Below are 18,211 nucleotides of genomic sequence, written 5' to 3'. Positions count from 1 at the left end.
CTCTGCAAATAACTGAATTTCAGAGGGAGTAAATGCCAAGGTGAAATATGGCGTGCTGTATCGTGTTAGTCACAGGAGAAAGAATTCTTTGAGTGTGGATGAGGCCTCTATGACAAAGAAGATATGCTACAAACATTTTGAAAGTCAAATGTCGCCTACTGTATGACAATAGGAACAGAAGAATTTTTGGTTGCCTCTGGATCAGGCCTCTCTAATAGAAATGAACGAATATATTTGGAAAATGATTGCTAAACATAAATTTGGCACAAATATGGTACATTCAGATTCGTGATTGGTAACACGAGCATTTTTCTTAAAATCAGAAAAAGTCGGTAACATTCGGTAAAAGATAGAATAAAAGCCGGCAATTCATGTGCTACATACAGTAAAATCACAGAGTGACAGGTTAGAATAGATATATACACATAGAATACATAGACATATAGATGTCAGTGACACACACATACCTGTATATATGAACATGGGAGAATAAACGCGGCAGCACTCACCAATCCTGTAGTTCAAGTGTCCTTTATTGAAACACACAGAAACACATCTTTACGGCTCGGGGGAGTGAAACGAACAAGGAGTGCGGCAGACGGGACTTATTCTCCCATGTTCGTATTACTCATATTGTATATCACGCGAGCACCTCCTCCCATCATCGGACGACCTTCTGTTGTGTAAATTACACATCGTTGATAATCTCTGGACAGTGAGGCTGTGCTGCTCACTTTTTTCTCTGTTTTTCTCTTTTTTTGCACACACATATATATGTATATATATTATAGATAGACAGATAGCATAAAAGCTGGCAATTCATCTGCCATGTAGTGTAAAATCACAACAGGAGCCGACAGAAGAGATGGATTACATACAGTAAATACATGAAGAATAGGTAGATAAATAAATGTCAGTGACAAATACAATTATTACAGTGTGATTGCAGCTTACTGTACATGTATTTATTTAATAAAATTAAAATTTTTGTAACCAGTGGAGGGAAAGCCGACAGCTGGGAGCTGATGTTTATAGCCTGGGAAGGGGGTAATACCCAGCTTCTTAGGCTATTAATATCAGCTCACAACTGTATACTTAGCCTTTACTGGCTATTAAAATGCGAGACCCTAAAACAAATTATGTAGGGTTCCCCTATAATTAATAACCTAGGAAAGGGGCCATAAATACTGTCCCCCATGCTAAAAACATCAGATCTCAGCCACCCCAGAAAAGGTGCATCTCTAAGATGCACAAATTCTGGCACTTAGCCTCGCTCTTCCAACTTGCACTGAATATGAAAAAGGCTTCGAATCTGTATGATTTCTCAGTTGTTTAGAGTTGATTACTGTGTAAAAGATTTCTTACATTAAGAACATCAAAATGCTTCTCCCCTGTCTGAATTCTTTGGTGGCTAAGAAAAAATGGTTTCTTCATAAAACATTTTCCACATTCTGAACAGGAAAAAGTATTCTCCACTGTGTGGGTTCTCTCATGGCTATCAAGAAGCAATTTCTAGTTAAAACATCTCCAACATTCTGAATATTAAAAAGGCTTCTTCCCTATGTGGGTTCTTTGGTGCTTAACAAAATTTGATCTATGGTTAAAATTTTTCCCACATTCTGAACATAAAAAAGGCTTCTCACCTGTGTGAATTATTTGGTGCTTAACAAAATTTGATCTATTTTTAAAATATTTCCCACATTCTGAACATGAATATGGCTTCTCCCCTGTGTGAGTTCTATGGTGTTTGATAAGACCTGATTTATTGTTAAAGCTTTTCCCACATTCTGAACACGAATAAGGTTTTTCCCCTGTGTGAATTCTCTGATGCTTCACCAAATCTGATTTGTTGTTAAAACATTTCCCACATTCAGAACATGAAAATGGCTTCTCCCCTGTGTGAGTTCTCTGGTGCTTAACAATACCTGATTTTCGGTTAAAACGTTTTCCACATTCTGAACATGAATATGGCTTCTCCCCTGTGTGTGTTCTCTGATGTGTAACAAGAGTTGATTTATGTGTAAAGTATGTCCTACATACTGAACAGTAAAATGGCTTCTCCCCTGTGTGAGTTCTCTGGTGCTTAACAATATCGCATTTCTGCGTAAAACATTTCCCACATTCTAAACATGAAAAAGGTTTCTCCCCTGTGTGTGTTCTCTGATGTCTAACAAGAGCTGATATTTGTGTAAAGCATGTCCTACATACTGAACATGAAAAAGGCTTCTCACCAGTGTGAATTCTCTCATGCCTAACAAGATCTGCTTTCCGGTTAAAACATTTCCCACACTTGGAACAAGAAAATCTTTTCTCTGCTGTGCAAATTTTTTGATGTTCAAGAAAAGACTGTTCAAGGAGAAAATTGTTTCCATATTCTGAAACTGAAAAGGACTTTGCTTTAGGAGCAGTTTCTTTTTTAATGCTTATTTTGTGACTTTGATTCTCCTTAGTAGTCAGTAATGAATCAGAAGACAGGACCTGTTTCATAGGATCAGATAGCAGATCTTTGCTGTGAGAAGATGATGGTATATCTGGAGTAATAGCATTCATTTCAATTGTATTCTGTGGGATCTCAAGATCATCTGATTTAAAAATTGAAGAGGTCAGCTGTCCCTCTGATCTCCTGGTACATTCATCTGCCAAGAATAAAACCAATTATTATTTTTGAATAAAACATCCTTGAATTCTATATTATTCAACATTTCTACTTAAACTGTTTAAAGAAATGGCAAGCTATGTAAAAATACTGAATTATTCACCAAGACAATGACAGTTCTAATAGAAAACCTCATAGAATGATCCAGTAGAGCGTGGTGTTCTGCTGTTTGTTCATTCTGCCTCCCAAATATGGAATAAAAAGCCACCAAAAAATGTTATATAGGCAAAAATAATACCAATAAAAACATCTACTAATCTCACAAAAAAAGAATGTTCTCACTAACAGGCTTGAACTGGCCCATAGGAGAATCCTCCAAAGAGCTCATGTGAAAGAGTGGCCCATCACCCACTAAGTGGGTGCGGAAAGTATTTAGACCCCTTTAAATTTTTCACTGTTTCATTGGAGCCATTTGGTAAATTCAAAAAAGTTCATTTTTATCACATTAATGTTTACTCTGCACCCCATCTTGACTGAAAAAAACAAATGTAGACATTTGTGCAAATTTATTAAAACAGAAAAACTGAAATATCACATGGTCATAAGTAGGGTTGAGCGAAACGGATCGTTCATTTTCAAAAGTCGCTGACTTTTGGCAAAGTCGGGTTTCATGAAACCCGACCCGATCCCTGTGTGGGGTCGACCATGCGGTACGCGACTTTCGCGCCAAAGTCGCATTTCGTATGACGTGCTTGGCGCCATTTTTTCAGCAATGAAGGAGCGTGGGCAGAGTGATGACATAGGTCTTATTGGCGTGGACGCCTATCGCCATCTTGTCGCTTGTGCGCTGTAGCGATTTGCAATGTGTAACACCAGCTTTTCCGTTCAGGGACGGAGGGGGGAGAGAGAGAGAGGAAAAAAAAAATTCCCATTGACTTTGCATTGGGTTTCGTGTTTCGGTCGATCCCCGACTTTTCGCTATAATCGGCCGATTTCACTCGACTCGACTTTTGAGATAGTCGGGTTTTGCGAAACCCGACTCGACCCTAAAAAAGTAAAAGTCGCTCAACCCTAGTCATAAGTATTCAGACCCTTTGCTCACACTCATATTTAAGTCACATGCTGTCCATTTCCCTGTGAGCCTCCTTGAGATGGTTCTACTCCTTCATTAGAGGCCAGCTGTGTTTAATTAAACTGATAGAATTTGATTTGGATAGGCACACACCTGTCCATATAAGACCTCACAGCTCACAGTGCATGTCAGACCAAATGAGAATCATGAGGTCAAAGGAACTGGACAAGAAGCTCAGAGACAGAATTGTGACAAGGCACAGATCTAGCCAAGGTTACAACAGAATTTCTGCAGTACTCAAGGTTTCTAAGAGCTCAATGGCCTCCATATACCTTAAAATGGAAGAAGATTGGGACCACCAGAAGACTTCCAAACTGCTAATCGTGGGAGAAGAGCCTTGATGAGAGAGGTAAAGAAGAACCCCAAGATCACTGTGGCTGAGCTCCAGAGATGCAGTTGGGAGATGGGAGAAAGTTCCACAAAGTCACCTATCACTGCATCTATCCAGCAGTCGGTCCTTTATGGCAGAGAGGCCCGACAGAAGCCTCTCCTCAGTGCAAGACAAATGAAAGCCTGCATAGAGTTTGCTAAAAAAAAACACAGGAAGGACTCCCAGACTATGAGAAATAAGATTCTCTGGTCTGATGAGACGAAGATAGACCTTATTGGTGATAATTCTAAGCAGTATGTGTGGAGAAAACTAGACACTGCTCATCACCTGCCCAATACAATCCCAACAGTGAAACATGGTGGTGGCAGCATCATACTATGGGGGTGTTTTTCAGCTGCAGGGACAGGACGACTGGTTGTCATTGAAGGAAACATAAATGTGGCCAGGCAGAGATATCCTGGATGAAAACCTCTTCCAGAGTGCTCTGGACCTCAGACTTTGCTGAAGGTTCACCTTCCAACAAGACAATGACCCTAAGCACACAGCTAAAATAACAAAGGAGTGGCTTCAAAACAACTCTGTTACCATTCTTGACTCGCCCAGCCAGATCTCTGACCTAAACCCAATTGAGCATCTCTGGAGACACCTGAAAATGGCTGTCCACCAATGTTCACCATCCAACCTGACCGCACTGGAGAGGATCTGCAAGTAAGAATGGCAGAGGATCCCCCAATTTATGTGTGAAATACTTGTTGCATCATTCCCAAGAAGACTCATGGCTGTACTAGCTCAAAAGGGTGCTTCTACTCAACACTGAGCAAAGGGTCTGAATACTTATGACCATGTGATATTTCAGTTTTTCTTTTTTAATACATTTGCAAAAATGACTACATTTTTGTTATTTTTCAGTCAAGATGGGGTGCAAAGTGTACATTAGTGGCAGACAAAATGACTAGTGATAAAAATTCCCCATTGAATGTCACCTGCTTAACCCAGCAGGAAGTACGTCGGCGTCTAAAAATCACTAAAATTGACAAATCTCCGGGCCCAGATGGGATACACCCCCGAGTACTGCAGGAATTAAGTACAGTCATTGATAGACCATTATTTTTAATCTTTAAAGACTCCATAATAACAGGGTCTGTACCACAGGACTGGCATATAGCAAATGTGGTGCCAATATTCAAAAAGGGGACAAAAACTGAACTCGGTAATTATAGGCCAGTAAGCTTAACCTCTACTGTGGGTAAAATACTGGAGGGCATTCTAAGGGATGCTATACTGGAGTATCTGAAGAGGAATAACCTCATGACCCAGTATCAGCACGGGATTACTAGGGACCGCTCATGTCAGACTAATCTGATCAGCTTCTATGAAGAGGTAAGTTCCGGACTGGACCAAGGGAACCCAGTGGACGTAGTGTATATGGACTTTTCAAAAGCTTTTGATACGGTGCGACACAAAAGGTTGATACATAAAATGAGAATAATGGGGATAGGGGAAAATATGTGTAAGTGGGTTAAGAGCTGGCTCAGGGATAGGAAACAAAGGGTGGTGTCACGGAGTTACCGCGACAGAGCAGTACCAGAAGACCACAGCGTCTGATGGCTTCTGCTTCATCGCTGAGAAGAAGCTCTTCTCCTGTGTATTAAAAGTGTTTTGTTTTCTTTCAGCAGGACAGGGGTTAATAGGCTCGTGGAAATTCCTGCTTTCAGCTGTGCTTGGTTAGCCACTCCTCTCTCCTATAAAAGCTAGGCCTTCTGGTCAGATCCTTGTCTGAGATAGCACTTGCATAAAAGACCTGGAGTAGTGAGGAGCTGGTGTTTGGAGAGCTGGAGGAATTTATTGTGCGACAGTTGTATGGTTTGTACGCTTGGAAAATTCCTCATCCTTACCTGCTTTATTTACCATCCCCGTCCTTCACACCCTGGTGGATACCTCTGTTATTTGTGAGAGCATATTTTGTGTGAGTGGAGTATTCTTTTTACCCTTGTCTTTGTTCCCCTGTTTGTCGGGTTGGTGTACAGTTGTGCACAGCAGCGCCTCTCTTCCCCGGGAGGGGGACAGACGCAGGGCGGCAGACAGGAGACAGGGCGAAGGCGGAGGCCCCGGCATCCTTGCCATCTGAGGTATCCCGGGGAACAGGGCGAGTTAGGGCACCCCCTAGAGCTAGGGCCAGGAAAGGTGCCCCTGGTCCCAGTTTACTCGCCAGTCCAATCGTGAAAGGTGGTTATTAATGGAGCACACTCGGACTGGGTCGCGGTTAGCAGTGGGGTACCACAGGGGTCAGTATTGGGCCCTCTTCTTTTTAACATATTTATTAATGACCTTGTAGGGGGCATTCAGAGCAGAATTTCAATATTTGCAGATGACACTAAACTGCAGGGTAATCAATACAGAGGAGGACAATTTTATATTACAGGATGATTTATGTAAACTAGAAGCTTGGGCTGATAAATGGCAAATGAGCTTTAATGGGGATAAATGTAAGGTCATGCACTTGGGTAGAAGTAATAAGATGTATAACTATGCACTTAATTCTAAAACCATCAATGAAAAAGACCTGGGTGTATGGGTGGATGACAAACTCATGTTCAGTGGCCAGTGTCAGGCAGCTGCTACAAAGGCAAATAAAATAATGGGATGCATTAAAAGAGGCATAGATGCACATGAGGAGAACATAATTTTACCTCTATACAAGTCACTAGTTCAACCACACTTAGAATACTGTGCACAGTTCTGGTCTCCGGTGTATAAGAAAGACATAGCTGAACTAGAGCGGGTGCAGAGAAGAGCAACCAAGGTTATTAGAGAACTGGGGGGTCTGCAATACCAAGATAGGTTATTACACTTGGGGCTATTTAGTTTGGAAAAACGAAGACTAAGGGGTGATCTTATTTTAATGTATAAATATATGAGGGGACAGTACAAAGACCTTTCTGATGATCTTTTTAATCATAGACCTGAGACAGGGACAAGGGGGTATCCTCTACATCTGGAGGAAAGAAGGTTTAAACATAACAACAGACGCGGATTCTTTACTGTAAGAGCAGTGAGACTATGGAACTCTCTGCCATATGATGTTGTAATGAGTGATTCATTACTTAAATTTAAGAGGGGATTGGATACCTTTCTTGAAAAGTATAATATTACAGGGTATATATACTAGAATCCTTGATAGGGCGTTGATCCAGGGAACTAGTCTGATTGCCGTATGTGGAGTCGGGAAGGAATTTTTTTCCCCAAAGTGGAGCTTACTATTTGCCACATGGTTTTTTTTTTGCCTTCCTCTGGATCAATATGTTAGGGCATGTTAGGTTAGGCTATGGGTTGAACTAGATGGACTTAAAGTCTTCCTTCAACCTTAATAGCTATGTTACTATTAATGAGAAAAAAATGAACTTTTTTAAATTTACAAAATGGTTACAATGAAACAGAGTGAAAAATTTAAAGAGGTATGAATACTTTCCGTACCCACTGTATATGAGCAGTACTTGGCACAATATACTTGAATCATTAACCCCTTTACACCCAAGGGAGGTTTGCACGTTAATGACCAGGCCAATTTTTACATTTCTGACCACTGTCCCTTTATGAGGTTATAACTCTGGAACGCTTCAACAGATCCCGGTGATTCTGACATTGTTTTCTCGTGACATATTGCACTTCATGATATAGGTAAAATTTCTTTGATATTACCTGCATTTATTTGTGAAAAACACAGAAATTTGGCGAAAATTGTGAAAATTTCTCAATTTTCCAACTTTGAATTTTTATGCAATTAAATCACAGAGATATGTCACAGAAAATACTTAATAAGTAACATTTCCCACATGTCTAGTTTACATCAGCACAATTTTGGAACCAAAATTTTGTTTTGTTAGGGAGTTATAAGGGTTAAAAGTTGACCAGCAATTTCTCATTTTTACAACACCGTTGTTTTTTAGGGACCACATTTCATTTGAAGTCATTTTGAGGGGTCTATATGATAGAAAATACCCAAGTGTGACACCATTCTAAAAACTGCACCCCTCAAAGTGCTCAAAACCACATTCAAGAAGTTTATTAACCCTTCAGGTGTTTCACAGGAATTTTTGGAATGTTTAAATAAAAATTAACATTTAACTTTTTTCACAGAAAAATTTACTTCAGCTCCAATTTGTTTTATTTTATCAAGGGTAACAGGAGAAAATGGACACCAAAAGTTGTTGTACAATTTGTCCTGAGTACGTCGATACCCCATATGTGGGAGTAAACCACTGTTTGGGCGCATGGCAGAGCTCGGAAGCGAAGGAGCGCCATTTGACTTTTCAATGCAAAATTGACTGGAATTGAGATGGGAGGCCATGTTGCGTTTGGAGAGCCCCTGATGTGCCTAAACATTGAAACCCCCCACAAGTGACACCATTTTGGAAAGTAGATCCCCTAAGGAACTTATCTAGATGTGTGGTGAGCACTTTGAGCCATAAAGTGATTCACAGAAGTTTATAATGCAGAGCCGTAAAAATAAAAAATCATATTTTTTCACAAAAATGATCTTTTCAACCCCAATTTTTTATTTTCCCAAGGGTAAGAGAAGAAATTGGACCCCAAAAGTTGTTGTACAATTTATCCTGAGTATGCTGATACCCCATATGTGGGGGTAAACCACTGTTTGGGCACATAAGAGAGCTCGGAAGGGAAGGAGCGCCGTTTGACCTTTCAATGCAAAATTGACAGGAATTGAGATGGGACACCATGTTGTGTTTGGAGAGCCACTGATGTGCCTAAACATTGAAATCCCCCACAAGTGACACCATTTTGGAAAGTAGACCCCCTAAGAAACTCATATAGATGTGTTGTGAGAGCTTTGAACCCCCAAGTGTTTCACTACAGTTTATAACGCAGAGCCGTGAAAATAAAAAAATCCTTTTTTTTCCACAAAAATTTTTTTTAGCCCCCAGTTTTGTATTTTTCCAAGGGTAACAGTTGAAATTGGACCCCAAAAGTTGTTGTCCAATTTGTCCTGAGTACGCTGATACCCCATATGTGGGGGGGAACCACTGTCTGAGCGCACGGCAGAGCTCGGAAGGGAAGGAGCGTCATTTGGAATGCAGACTTAGATGGAATGGTCTGCAGGTGTCATATTGCGTTTGCAGAGCCCCTAATGTACCTAAACAGTAGAAACCCCCCACAAGTGACCCCATATTGGAAACTAGACCCCCCAAGGAACTTATCTAGATGTGTTGTGAGAATTTTGAACCCCCAACTGTTTCACTACAGTTTATAACGCAGAGCCGTGAAAATAAAAAATCCTTTTTTTTCCACAAAAATTATTTTTTAGCCCACAGTTTTGTATTTTTCTAAGGGTAACAGGAGAAATTGGACCCCAAAAGTTGTTGTACAATGTGTCCTGAGTACGCTGATACCCCAGATGTTTTGGTAAACCCCTATTTGGGCGCATGGCAGAGCTCGGAAAGGAAGGAGCACTGTTTTACTTTTTCAACGAAGAATTGGCTGGAATTGAGATCGGACGCCATGTCGCGTTTGGAGAGCCCCTGATGTGCCTAAACAGTGGAAACCCCCCCCAATTATAACTGAATCCCTAATCCAGACACATCCCTAACCCTAATCCCAATGGTAACCCCAACAACACCCCTAACCCTAATCCCAACCCTAAATGTAATCCAAACCCTAACCCTAACTTTAGCCCCAACCCTAACTGTAGCTTTAACCCTAGCCCTAACCCTAGCCCTAATCCTGGGAAAATGGAAATAAATAAATTTTTTTAATTTTTCCCTAAATAAGGGGGTGATGAAGGGGGGTTTGATTACTTTTATAGCATGTTTTTTAGCGGATTTTTATGATTGGCAGCCGTCACACACTGAAAGACGCTTTTTATTGCAAAAAATATTTTTTGCGTTACCACATTTTGAGAGCTATAATTTTTCCATATTTTGGGCCACAGAGTCACGTGAGGTCTTGTTTTTTGCGGGACGAGTTGACGTTTTTATTGGTAACATTTTCGGTCACGTGACATTTTTTGATCGCTTTTTATTCTGATTTCTGTGAGTCAGAATGACCAAAACCAACTATTCATGAATTTCTTTTGGGGGAGGCGTTTATACCGTTCCGCGTTTGGTAAAATGGATAAAGCAGTTTTATTCTTCGGGTCTGTACGATTACAGCGATACCTCATTTATATAATTTTTTTATGTTTTGGCGCTTTTATACGATAAAAACTATTTTATATAAAAAATAATTATTTTTGCAACGGTTTACTATAACTTTTTTATTTTTTCTTTGATGACGCTGTATGGCGGCTCGTTTTTTGCGAGACAAGATGACGTTTTCAGCAGTACCATGGTTATTTATATCCGTGTTTTTGATCGCGTGTTATTCCACTTTTTGTTTGGTGGTATGATAATAAAGCGTTGTTTTTTGCCTTTTTTTTTTTTTTTACGGTGTTCACGGAAGGGGTTAACTAGTGGGACAGTTTTATAGGTCGGGTCGTTATGGATGCGGCGATACTAAATATGTGTACTTTTATTCTTTTTTTCATATTTAGATAAAGAAATGTATTTATAGGAACAATATATTTTTTTTTTTGTGGGGGGGGGAATTTTTTTTTTACACATGTGAATATTTTTTTTTACACTATAACATTGCCCCGGGGGATAATCATGTTATAGTGTAAGATCGCTGATCTGACACTTTGCTGTGCACTGTGTGAGATCAGCGATCTGACGTGTACTCCTGGAAGCTTCCCGGAGCCTGCTCTGATCAGGCACTGTGAAGCCACCTCCCTGCAGGACCCGAATGCAGCCCCGCGGCCATTTTGGATCCGGGCCTGCTGCAGGGAGGAGGAGGTAAGAGACCCTCGGAGCAACGCGATCACATCGCATTGCTCCGAGGGTCTCAGGGAAGCACGCAGGAAGCCCACTCCATGCACGATGCTTCCCTATAGCGCCGGAACACTGCGATCACGTGACTGCTCCTGGCACATAGTGCCGGATGTCAGCTGTGATAGTCAGCTGACACCCGGCCGCGATCGGCCGCGCTCCCCCCGAGAGCGCGGCCGATCGCATATGACGTACTATCCCATCGGTGGTCATACGGGCCCACCCCACCTCGACGGGATAGTACGTCTAATGTCAGAAAGGGGTTAGGTACAGACAAAGGCAGCACTTTATTCATTTAACAATCTACCCAGTTCATTGTAATATAAATTTGCAATTGAGAATAATGTAACATTTGAATGTAGTTGAAAAGTGGGGCCCGGAGTAGGTTATTGGTGGACCCTTGGCACCCCAGTACTATACTGCTCACTCAGGTCCATCATTTGTCAGTGAAAAACAGAGGTTTCCAAATTATTAGTTTCTCAAAGGCTCTTGAAAAGTAACATGGCTTCCATAAGCCAATCCAGCAATATCTGTTCTCTTAAAGTCAAATCTCCACCTCGCTTCTGAGCCTTGGAGTGTGCCCAAACCTTATTTAGCATTCATGTATTTGGCATTACTATAATAAGAACCCACTTTATTTTATGATGTGTGTGTCTCCTGGAGCACAATCTGGGCATTATGTGTTGGGTAATAAAATGGCAAATGTGCAATTTTCACTCTCCAACATCCACTGCATGCTAATTTCCAGAAAATGGCTGTGGAATCAAATAGTCACTATTCCTATAGATTCATTCACTGATGGTTATAATTTCCAAAATGGAGTCTCTTTGTAGAGATTTCTACTGCTCTGGTTTTCTGCCATTTTGTCATATAAGGGATTTTGAAATGGTGTGTTTCATCTCATCTGGGATCTGCTCCTGTGACATCTGCTTCTATCACAAGACGCAACCTTAATCATTTTGCAGGCAGCGCTGATAATGGAGGAGACGTTGGAACCAGAAGCTTTGGAAGGCACAGGCAGGCTGTGTTCAGCCACTAAGACACTCTCAGAAGCACCCCGGACCAAGTAGCGCCCTTCACCCTTAGAACTTCCAAACAGAGTAAAACAGCCCTAGCTGACTCCTAATTCGGCAGGCTATAGCGCTTACCGAAGAAGCTGCATCGGGAACCCGGATGCCTGGAGCGCTCCAATAATCAGGTGTCCAGAGCCGCAGCTGCATGTGTTGCGGCTGCGTGACAGTCACAACATTCAGGCTCTTCATGCATGTGTTGTGACACAGCCGCGACACATGCAGCTGGGGCACCGGACACCTGATTATCTGAGTGCTACAGGCATCCGGGTTCCCACTGCAGCTTCTTCGGTAAGAAATGTAGCTTGCCGAATAAGGAGGCAGCCGAAGATATTCGCTCATCTCTATTCGCTCATCTCTAGTCATTGCTCACCTAACTACAATCTTCAATCTCTCCTTCTCTTCTGGTATTTTCCCCTGTTTCTTCAACTTCAAACACTTTTTCATTACTCCATTTAAAAAAACAAACAAAAACCTTTCTTGACCCATCCTGCACCAACAACTACTGACCATTCTCCAACCTCCCATTCGTCTCTAAACACTTGGAGCGCCTGGTCTACTCCCAACTTACCCATTACCTTTCCACTCTCTCTCTCCTAGATCCATCACAATCTGGCTTCCACCCCCAACATTCTACAGAAACCGCACTCAAACCTTCATCAAACTCCACTGCACCCAATAGCACCATAAATACTGGCTGGTGACAAGCTCATGCAGCCTTTATCTAACCCCCACTCCCTAAAGATGGCTGGACCATCATTGCACATAAGCCCCTGTACTTTGTCTCCTCCCACCTCATTGTAGATTGTAAGCTCTCATGAGTCATGAACATTTTACTTTTTTCCCATAAAATTTACCTTGAAACCAATTTTTTTTTAAATTTTCACAATGGTATCAGTAAGAAATAGGGATTTTTGTGTTACTCACCGTAAAATCCTTTTCTCCAAAACACTCATTGGGGGACACAGGACAGTGGGTGTATGCTTCTGCCGCCAGGAGGCTGACACTAAGTAAACATAAAAAAAGTTTAGCTCCTCCTCCGTCGTATACACCCTGACAATGGCTACCAGAGAATCCAGTTTGGGCAAAAGCAGTAGGAGAACAAAAAACGAGAAATAATATAATATCATAAATACAGAAAACTTATGTCTAGAAAAGACCTACTGACTGATAAATTCAGATACAACAAAAGCAGCCATCAGGCTACCAGGGAGGGAGCTGTGTCCCCCAATGAGCGTCTCGGAGAAAATGATTTTATGGTGAGTAACACAAAAATCCCTATTTCTCCTTCGCCTCATTGGGGGACACAGGACAGTGGGATGTCCTAAAGCAGTCCCTGGGTGGGGAATTAACTCACCGGTTATAATTATCCAAGCAGCTGTCGTTATAAGTGCGTTACTGCTGCCTGAAGAATCCTTCTAACCAGACCTGCATCTGCAGAGATCTGGGAGTGGACATTGTAATGTTTGGCAAAGGTATGCAGACTAGACCAAGTCGCAGCTCTGCATACCTGTTCTGCTGGGCCCTGGTGCCGAATCGCCTAGGAAGCCCCCCCTGCTCTAGTGGAGTGAGCCTTGATTCCAGCCAGGACCGTCATGCCTTTGGCGCGGTAGGCCTCCTGAATAGCTGAACGTATCCACCTGGCCAAGGTAAATTTTGAGGCAGCGAATCCCTTCCTGCAACCCTCTGGGAGGACAAACAGAGCATCCGTCTGTAGAAAAGGAGCTGTTCGAGAAATGTACCTCCTCAGCGCTCTCACTAGGTCCAATGTATGGAGAGCTTTTTCCACACGGTGCGTCGGTGCCGGACAAAAAAGAGGGAAGAACTATATCATCATTAATGTGGAACGAGGAAACAACCTTCAGCAAAAAGGAGGGCGCTGGTCTGAGCACCACCTTATCCTGATGGAACCGTAAAAAAGGAACACGACAGGATAGGGCTGCCAACTCTGATACCCGCCTTATGGAATTTATGGCCACTGAGAATACGACCTTCCAGGAACGGAAAGTTAAGGAAATATCCAGAAGAGGCTCGAAAGGAACTTCCTGTAAAGCCCTTAAGATCAAATTAAGGTCCCAAGCTTCCAAAGGAGTTTTATAAGGAGGGACCTTATGAGCGACTCCCTGAAAAAAGGTCCTCACCTGTTGGTTAGTAGCAATCCTGCATTGAAAAAGGACCGACAAGGCTGAAGTCTGCCTTTTAAGAGTATTTAGAGCCAGCCCTGAATCCAAGCCTGCCTGGAGAAAGGCAAGAATATTTGGAACGGAAAAACGCAGAGGAGGCAGCCCGCGCTCTCTGCACCATGAAAGAAAAACCTTCAAAGTATGATAATAAATCCGAGCCGAAAGGGTTTTTCGGACACGGATCATGGTATCAGCCACCTCTTGGGAGAACCCGGCCTGAGTTAACACCGAAGATTCAACAGTCAGGCCATCAAATGCAGGACCCCTGAGTTCTGGTGGTAAATCGGCCCTTGAGATAGAAGATCTGGATGGTCGGGGAGCCGCCACAGAGCTCCGGAGACAAGCTGTACTAGTGGTCCTTGTACCACGACCGCCGCGGCCAATCCGGGGCAACCAGAATAGCAGGCACTCTTTCTGACTTGATCTTTTTGATTACTTTCGGGAGCAGTGCCAGAAGGGGAAACAGATATGGGAGATGAAACTGGTTCCAGGTCAGAACTAGCGCATCCACGGCGATTGCCTGTGGATCTCGATACCGGGCGACAAATCTGGGTACCTTGGCATTCCTCCCGGACGCCATTAGATCCACGTCCGGAGTCCCCCATTGATGGCATATTTGCTGAAATACCTCGGGATGGAGAGACCATTCCCCGGACGCCAGGCCCTGCCGACTGAGGAAGTCCGCCGCCCAGTTCTCCTCGCCCGGAATGTGGACTGCCGAAATAACTGAGTGATTCCTCATGGCCCAGTACAGAATTTGCTTTACTTCCTGCATGGCCGCCTTGCTGCGGGTGCCCCCTGATGATTTATGTATGCCACGGCTGTGGCATTGTCCGATTGAATCCGGACAAAGCGACCCGCCAGAAGATGATGGAAATGCTGCAAAGCCAATCGAACTGCCTGAATCTCCAAGAGATTGATAGGAAGACCTGACTCCCGGGGGAACCAGCGCCCCTGAGCAGTGTGGTGAAAGAACACCGCTCCCCAACCTAGGAGACTGGCATCCATTGTAACCACTAGCCAATTGGTTGGAGGAAAGGGTTTCCCCTTTAGTAGGGACGGGCTGTTTAACCACCATGAAAGAGCCTGTCTGACCTGGGTTGACAACCAGAACCTGAGGTTGAGGGAGAATGGATTCTTGTCCCATGCTGCTAAAAGTGCATGCTGGACAGGCCGAAGATGAAGCTGTGCAAATGGTACTGCTTCTATTGCTGCAACCATCCTTCCTAAGACCCTCATGCAGGACCGGATTGTATGAAAGTATGGTTGCCGAAGGTTCCTCACATCTTGCCGAAGGGCTAGGACCTTGTCCTGGGGCAGGATCGAGAGGGCTTGAGAGGTGTTGAAAATTATCCCTAGAAAAGAGATTATCCGGGATGGTACCAGGGATGACTTCTTTAAATTCACTAGCCAACCCAGACGAGAAAGAGTGTCTAGAGAAATGCTGACATCCTCCTCGCAGGCCTGAAAGGTCGGCCCTTTGATGAGACGGTTGTCTAAATATGGCAAGACTACTATGCCTCGGGAGTGCAGAATGGACACCACAGTTGACATTACCTTTGTGAACACCCTGGGGCGGAGGCCAGCCCGAAGGGTAAAGCCGTGAACTGGAAGTGTAAGTTGTTTATGGCAAACAGGAGAAATCTTTGATGGGAAGGAAATATGGGAATATGCAGTTAAGCATCCTGAATGCCTATCGAGGCCAAGAACTCCCCTTTTCCATCGACGCAATGACTGACTGGAGAGATTCCATCCGAAAGTGACGAATGTTGACAAACCTGTTTAAGCGTTTCAGATCCAGAATGGGCCATACTGATCCGTCCTTTTTGGGTACTACAAATAGATTGGAATAGAACCCCTGAAATCTCTCCTCCCTTGGAACAGGAATGATGACCCCGCGGAGATGAAGGGACTCTATAGAATTAAAAAGGGCTTGACGCCGGGACTCGGACCTGGGAAGACGGGATGGGAAGAACCGGTGTGGAGGTTGACAAACCAGCTCTATCTTGTACCCTGAAGACACGAGCTCTCCCACCCACTTGTCGTGAATTGAATGGAGCCAGGCCTGGTGAAACAAAAGCAGGCGCTCGCCTACTCTGTCGGACCCCCTGGATCTAGGCGGCTGGGAACATATTCTTCCCCCCCGGGTTGGCTCTATAGGAGACCCGATTGTCTCGGTCCAGATTGGGTCGAACCTGCGTTGCAGAACCTGACGCTGGGGTCCATCTGGTATTGCAAAATGGTTTGAAACGAGCCTGAAACTGGTGACGAAATGGCTGTCTAGTCCTCTTCTGTGGGAGAAAATAGCTTTTTCCTCCTGTGGTATTAGAAATAAGCTGATCCAGGTTCTCTCCGAATAAGCGACCCCCCTGATACGGGAGGGTTGTAAGAGATTTCTTAGAGGTAGAGTCTGCCCGCCAAGTTCTTTACCAGACAGCCCTTCTAATGGCAATTGCCTTTGCTGCTGCAGAAGCAGCACAGTCTGCCACATCTAAGGATGCATTAATCAGATAGCTCCCAACAAGGGTTATCTTAGGGTACCGTCACACAGTGCAATTTTCATCGCTACAACGGTACGATCCGTGACGCTCCAGCATCGTAACAATATCGCTCCAGCGTCGTAGACTGCTGTCACACTTTGCAATCTACGACGCTGGAGCGATAATTTCATGACGTATGTGCGATGTAGAAGCCGTTGGTTACTATGCGCCCATCGTATACGATATACAGTGGGGCAAAAAAGTATTTAGTCAGTCAGCAATAGTGCAAGTTCCACCACTTAAAAAGATGAGAGGCGTCTGTAATTTACATCATAGGTAGACCTCAACTATGGGAGACAAACTGAGAAAAAAAAATCCAGAAAATCACATTGTCTGTTTTTTTTAACATTTTATTTGCATATTATGGTGGAAAATAAGTATTTGGTCAGAAACAAAATTTCATCTCAATACTTTGTAATATATCCTTTGTTGGCAATAACAGAGGTCAAACGTTTTCTGTAAGTCTTCACAAGGTTGCCACACACTGTTGTTGGTATGTTGGCCCTTTCCTCCATGCAGATCTCCTCTAGAGCAGTGATGTTTTTGGCTTTTCGCTTGGCAACACGGACTTTCAACTCCCTCCAAAGGTTTTCTATAGGGTTGAGATCTGGAGACTGGCTAGGCCACTCCAGGACCTTGAAATGCTTCTTACGAAGCCACTCCTTCGTTGCCCTGGCGGTGTGCTTTGGATCATTGTCATATTGAAAGACCCAGCCACGTTTCATCTTCAAAGCCCTTGCTGATGGAAGGAGGTTTGCACTCAAAATCTCACGATACATGGCCCCATTCATTCTTTCATGTACCCGGATCAGTCGTCCTGGCCCCTTTGCAGAGAAACAGCCCCAAAGCATGATGTTTCCACCACCATGCTTTACAGTAGGTATGGTGTTTGATGGATGCAACTCAGTATTCTTTTTCCTCCAAACACGACAAGTTGTGTTTCTACCAAACAGTTCCAGTTTGGTTTCATCAGACCATAGGACATTCTCCCAAAACTCCTCTGGATCATCCAAATGCTCTCTAGCAAACTTCAGACGGGCCCGGACATGTACTGGCTTAAGCAGTGGGACACGTCTGGCACTGCAGGATCTGAGTCCATGGTGGCGTAGTGTGTTACTTATGGTAGGCCTTGTTACATTGGTCCCAGCTCTCTGCAGTTCATTCACTAGGTCCCCCCGCGTGGTTCTGGGATTTTTGCTCACCGTTCTTGTGATCATTCTGACCCCACGGGGTGGGATTTTGCGTGGAGCCCCAGATCGAGGGAGATTATCAGTGGTCTTGTATGTCTTCCATTTTCTAATTATTGCTCCCACTGTTGATTTCTTCACTCCAAGCTGGTTGGCTATTGCAGATTCAGTCTTCCCAGCCTGGTGCAGGGCTACAATTTTGTTTCTGCTGTCCTTTGACAGCTCTTTGGTCTTCACCATAGTGGAGTTTGGAGTCAGACTGTTTGAGGGTGTGCACAGGTGTCTTTTTAT

At 43.5% G+C, this 18,211-nt stretch overlaps 2 protein-coding genes across 6 annotated transcripts in view; one reads left to right on the top strand and one right to left on the bottom strand.

Moving 5' to 3' along the window:
• LOC138663705 (oocyte zinc finger protein XlCOF22-like) overlaps window positions 1-18,211 on the top strand; it is a 469,510-nt gene that overhangs the window by 303,918 nt on the left and 147,381 nt on the right. The window lies entirely within an intron of this gene.
• Window positions 260-18,211, bottom strand: part of LOC138663709 (zinc finger protein 773-like) — a 56,851-nt gene continuing 38,899 nt past the window's right edge. For all 4 annotated transcript variants that reach the window (XM_069750019.1, XM_069750016.1, XM_069750017.1 and 1 more), the window contains one exon: window positions 260-2,636. In XM_069750019.1, the coding sequence (XP_069606120.1) occupies window positions 1,543-2,636 (1,094 nt within the window). In that variant the 3' untranslated portion in view covers window positions 260-1,542. The remainder of the gene's footprint in view (window positions 2,637-18,211) is intronic.

This window comes from Ranitomeya imitator, chromosome 2, assembly GCF_032444005.1.
Source record: "Ranitomeya imitator isolate aRanImi1 chromosome 2, aRanImi1.pri, whole genome shotgun sequence".
In the NCBI taxonomy this organism is placed as follows: domain Eukaryota; kingdom Metazoa; phylum Chordata; class Amphibia; order Anura; family Dendrobatidae; genus Ranitomeya; species Ranitomeya imitator.
Note: the sequence above shows the minus strand (reverse complement) of the source record. Positions and strands in the feature narration are given on the sequence as shown.